At 31.1% G+C, this 6,000-nt stretch overlaps 1 protein-coding gene across 1 annotated transcript; it reads left to right on the forward strand.

The window, feature by feature from the left end:
* The first annotated feature begins 1,603 nt into the window (after positions 1-1,603).
* On the forward strand, positions 1,604-2,851 carry LOC114395215. The gene is made up of 4 exons (XM_028356934.1): positions 1,604-1,871; positions 1,949-2,174; positions 2,262-2,308; positions 2,620-2,851. The coding sequence occupies exons 1-4, from the start codon at positions 1,680-1,682 to the stop codon at positions 2,737-2,739; spliced, it is 585 nt and encodes a 194-aa protein (XP_028212735.1). The 5' UTR covers positions 1,604-1,679; the 3' UTR covers positions 2,740-2,851.
* The last annotated feature ends 3,149 nt before the right edge of the window (positions 2,852-6,000 follow it).

Below are 6,000 nucleotides of genomic sequence, written 5' to 3' on the forward strand. Positions count from 1 at the left end.
TACCATAAAAATTGGTTGTTACATTGGTTGGAGTGAAAGTTGAAAGTATTTTGGTTCATGGTAAATTTGGCACAGCCAGAATTTCATCTCAATTACCCAATGAAAAACAGGAGACGGAGAAAACCTTTTATTTTGCTTTGTCAAAATTATCCCCTTGTGTTGGTTTGATTTTTAACTATTATAGCTTTTGTTTAGAGGCCGTGTTTTGCTTGGTTAAATAATTTTTAATCCAACTCAATTACATCATATTAAATTGAATTTAACTTTTTATGAGTAATCTAATCTAATTTTATTGGATCATCACATTGAATAAATAAATAAATAATATTATCACCTAATTATAAAATTGTTTCACAACTCACAAATAGTATTCATATATAGATGGAATCTGGTATACACAAGTGTGATAAGTCTTGCACCATGCTTTGTGAAAAGTGTGTACCTATGATTTCAGTAAATAAATTGGATGCAATTCTACTAAATACTAACCTTGGTTTTTTTTTTATTATAAATAATAAATAAAAGTTTATGTGTGCTAGTTTACTATTTCTAAGTTCTACCTACACTTTTAAGTTGTAACCTCTGTCCGTGGATAGATTACGTTTCAATTTTTAGGAACTACAACAAGTGATTCCAGCATCAACAGTTTATTAGATTACGTTTCAACTTTTAAGATGAAAAACTTACCAAATGCAGCATTGCAGTATCACCCAGAATATATGCAGACTGCCACTGAACTTCAATAAAGTTTTTCCTACTTCTATATTTTGCGTGGAAAAAAAAAGAGAATTTAGTAGTATTTGCAATCGTAAAAATTAATAATATTTCAATCCTTAAATTATTAGACTATGACTATTCTAAACAACCTTGAAAAGGATTATCGTGTTTTAAGTTTTAAAATTACCAAATTAAAAACCAAAATGATCGATGATTAATTAAGATTTAAATTGATTAGTGGTACTTGTCTTTAGAGATTAAATTGATAATGAGAGAAGCTGTATTATGGTTTCTGCACTGGGAGAAGAGGGAGAAAATATTTGCTTTGACATTTTTAAGAGATGGTAATGATGTATTTGAATTTCTATTGATTGTTCAATTGAATTTTTATCATTATTCTTGATAAGCATATGCATCAGCTTCCTAATTAATCATATGACACCGGTGAATGTGGGAGCCAAAAAAAAAAAAAGGAATCTCCCACAAGCAATTCAATTGTTGGTCCATACACCTGGCTAAAGCACTTATTGCAAGACTAGATTATTTTTTATTTGGCTATGATCATGCACTTATTTATATTACTTTTCTTTTATTTATATAGTGTGGATAGTCTAGAAATGAAAAGTAGTATAGTTGATGCTTCGGCTGCTTCAAGAAAACGTAGAAGAGATGAAGAGGAGGAAGAAGAACTTGAACAAGTATTTTTCATTATTGTTAGTGTTGTCACTATGCTTTTGGGTGCACTGACTTGGTATCATGACAAGTACTTTGTTAAGGAACCTGCCCGAAATTTGGAATTAGAAAGGCATAGTTTCCTCAATCGTCTATACAGGGGAACAGAAACTGATTGCATTGAATAATTAAGGGTTAGTAAAAAGGCATTTTTTAAGCTTTGTAGAATTTTACAAGACAAAGGACAATTGGTAAAAACAAAAAATGTTCCTATAGATGAAGTTGTGGCAATGTTTTTGCATATTCTTGCTCACAACCTAAAGTATAGAGTTGTGCACTTTAGTTATTGTAGATCCATGGAAACAATTAGTAGGCAATTCAAGAATGTCCTGCGAGCTACAATGAAAGTAAGCAAAGAATATTTGAAGTTCCATGAGTATAATCTAGAGAGCTCGGTGGAAAACAAATGGAGATGGTTTAAGGTAAATTTGTCATTTGTTAGTAATTATAAGGTACTTTAAGTGATTGTGACTTATTTTTTATTTTGAAATGTTTTTAGAATTCGATTGGAGCACTTGATGGAATACATATTCCAGTAACAATTTCTGCAGAAGATAGACCTAGATATCGTAATAGAAAAGGTGATATCTCTACAAATGTTTTAGGAGTTAGTGGTCCAGATTTAAGGTTTATATATGTGTTGCCCGGATGGGAAGGGTCAGCAGGAGATTCTCGAGTATTGCGAGATGCTTTGCATCGTCAAAATTGTCTCCATATACCAAATGGTAATATCATGAAATGATGAAACTTTATTTAACATATAAAAGAAATATGCATATTTTTATATATAATATTTTTTTTAACCATTGTAGGTAAATATTTTCTTGTGGATGCGGGGTATACAAATGGCCCTGGATTTTTAGCACCTTATCAAGGGACTAGATATCATCTTAATGAGTGGATCGGAAACACTCCTCAAAACTACAAGGAGTTATTTAATCTTCGTCATGCAAGTGCAAGGAATGTTATTGAAAGGTCATTTGGGGTATTGAAGAAAAGATGGAGTATATTAAGAACTCCTTCTTTTTTTGATATAAGAACACAAATAAGAATTATTAATGCTTGTTTCATGCTACATAATTTCATAAGAGATGAACAACATAGTGATCCAATTTTGGAAGCCCAAGACTTGGAATTTTTATCTGTTGTTGACAATGAGTTAATCAATCAACAAATAATATTGGAGATGAAGTCACAACTATCCAAGCAACTGAGGAATGGACAAGATTTCGTGATACTTTAGCAATGAATATGTTTGCCACCTATCGAATAAGAAGAAACTTTGATTAGGGAGATGTTTTTAGTGGATTTGGATTTTGTTTCTTATGTGTAATTGACTCTATACTCATGTATGTGTGATACTTTGGATTTTTGTATTTCATAATACTTTGGATTTTGTTTTCTTTTTATGTGTAGTTAATTTTATACTTTTGTAGAATGCTAATTTGACATGTCTCACCTTTATATATATGTAATTATATATGCGAGATTTTTTTTTTGTCTAGAGGAATGGAATCAAGCAATGTGAAGAACAAGTCAAGTGGAAAAAGAAAGATGTCTAGTGAGGACACAAGAAGTTACTTCGCATGGAACTTGGAAATGGAGCGTGTGCTAGCTGATGTGCTTAGAGATCAAAGAAATTTGGGCAATAAAGGTGATGGAAATTGGAAAGCAGTAGCACGCAGTACTGCAGCTCAAATTTTGTCCAAGCGTTTTGGAGTTCACCTCATGGCAGATAATGTTAAGAATCGTTTTAAGCTTTGGAGAACATGGTATGGAATTGTGAGTGACATTCTTAGTCAAAGTGGATTTGATTGGGATAACACAAAGTACATGATTACCATTGAAAATGAAATTGCATGGAATGAATATGTTAAGGTAGCCAATTATCTTTTAATTTTATTCAATAGTAGTTATTATTTGTGTTGTTATTAACATGTTTCTATTTTTTTTCAAGTCACATGAAAAGGCCAAACGATTTCGATTCAAAGTCATTCCTAATTGGGATGATATTGTTGACCTATGTGCAAAGGATAGAGCTATTGGACTCGAAGTAGAAAATGCATTAGATGCAGATGATATCATGAGCAAAGAAACAAATGAAGAGGAAGCAATTCATAGTGTGAGTTTTGACTTAGAGGGATCAAGTTCTGCCACGAGAAAAAACATTCGCCCAAGTAAGAGAGGAGAGAAAGAAGGGATGATTTCCTCAATGAAAGAAGTAGCCGAGTCATTGAAATAATTTGTTGAAGTGACTAAGAAGAAGATGGAGAACAAAAAAAAAGATGGAGATAAAAGAAGCTCAAGAAGTGGTACATGAAATGGTGAGTGAGCTAGATAATATACCTAATTTTAATGGTGCACTTAGACATAGAGCAATTGATTGGTTGACAGAAAATCCCATTAAGTTTGCGATTATAAAAGCTCTTCCATTGGATGAGAAAAAGGATTGCATCTTATCTTTTATGCCTTGATGTCGAATTACAGGTACGTTTGATATTATGACAAGTATGTTGATGTTGTATAATTATGTTTTACATTTATATCTTTCATTTTATATAACAAATTATGTTTTAACAAATATGATTTGTTTAGTGACACTTAACATTATGTCTTCTTTTGCAGAAAATATGTGAAGGAATTCTTGTGTTGAAGCAAATGCAATTAGAAAATTCAGAATTATTTTGGAAGTTGGACTTATTTTGTGACTAGATTTTATTTTAGTAAAGTTTTTTTTGGTGTAATTGCATTACTGACCAATGACTTCGGCAAAAAAATAAGTTTCATCTATAGACTTTTAAATAACATTATAAGGTGAAATGGTACTAAATATTGTTTATGTTATGAGTGGTGTAGTGTGTCGTAAATGAAATAATAATTTAAATATTTAAATTATATATTTTTAATTGAAATAGATTAAAATAGTACATATTTATTGGAATATCACACTCGACAAATAGTACATAGAATTTATTAATGAAAAATATAATTATTTTATTAAAAAATTGTTTTATTAAAATATAAAATTTTAAAAGAAAATGCATTTGATTATTTTATCAAAATAAGAAATTTTAAAAATGAAGAAATTCAATTTCATTATCCAGACACAATTTTGAAAATGAAGAAATTTAATTTCTTTATCCAAACACAAAATTTTAAAAATGAAGAAATCTAATTTTTTTATCCAAACACAAAATTTTATAAATGAAAGAATTTAAATTGAAGCATTTAAAATTCTCAGAATTTAAAATTCTCTAGAATTTTATTGTATTCTATTTTATTGTTTAAATCAATGTTATCTATGGTTCTCTCTCTGTTTCAATCTCACGTTCTTATTTTCCACTTCCCTTTTCTCGCTTGATCTAACCGTTTCCTCCCTCCGTGCTTCGATTGACTGAGTAAATCTACATTTCTCTGTTCATTATTTTATGGATTTCGTGTGATTTTGGCTAACTTTGATTCTGTTGCGGCCGATTCTTACATATACTGATTTTCTCCTCAATAACAAGTCTTCTGCATAAATGAACATGTTTCTTTAGCACTTTCTGCATATTTTCGTCATGCATCTCTTTCGAATCTAAGGATGAATCTCCTATTTCCTCCGTATTATTTGTCGCATCTCTTGTTTTGTGCTAATGCTCCATAAAATGGTAGTATTGTCTTTTTCTTTGCTTCCAACATAAGTGTTGAATGATCACTTTTTGTCTCTACACTACTACAAAAAGCAATTTTAACATTGGCTTATTAACATCAGTTTTGGACAAAACCGATGTTAAGTTAAACGCGGTGGCATATTTGTAAATAAAGTATCCTTCTTAACATCGGTTTTCCAAAAATATTTTGTGTTTCTTATTTAAAATCCTTTCTATTTCTTTTTTTATAGAAAACCCTCGTATTACACGCCCATATAAAAAACAAATCAACTGTTCCATCTTTTCCACATCGCATATCAATTATTCTTTTGCATCTTCGAAAATCAATTTTTTGTCTTCTCTGCGTCTTCTTCCTCTCTCAATCGTTTTCCATGGCTCGTACCAAGCAAACCGCTCGCAAATCCACCGATGGAAAGGCTCCTAGGAAGCAACTCGCCACCAAGGTACTATTTTTTTTTATTTAGTGTTTCGTTTTTTTTTTCTAGTTAGGGTTTCTCGATTTCAATTACCTTTTATTCCTAATTTCCCGAAGGTTTATTGACAATTGATTCTTCAATTACGTAATTATGTGATTTTGGATATTAATAATTCAATAAACGCGTGATTTCTGTGTAGGCTACAAGGAAATCTGCACCGACAACCGGTGGAGTCAAGAAGCCTCATCGTTATCGCCCTGGAACTGTTGCTATTTCCAGTTTTCTCACCCGTTATTGATCTTATTACAGTGAATAACAATACCTATGAATATGATTATAATTAAAGCATTGAAAAATCTTTTCAGAAGTGTGTCCTGTGCATAGTGCATAAGAGCGATTCAATTCAAAGAAAGAGAAGCGAGAGAAACAGATGAGGGGTTTGAATCAATTAGGGGTAGTAGTTGAGACCATCTACGAGGAAG

This window comes from Glycine soja, chromosome 18, assembly GCF_004193775.1.
Source record: "Glycine soja cultivar W05 chromosome 18, ASM419377v2, whole genome shotgun sequence".
Classification (NCBI taxonomy): domain Eukaryota; kingdom Viridiplantae; phylum Streptophyta; class Magnoliopsida; order Fabales; family Fabaceae; genus Glycine; species Glycine soja.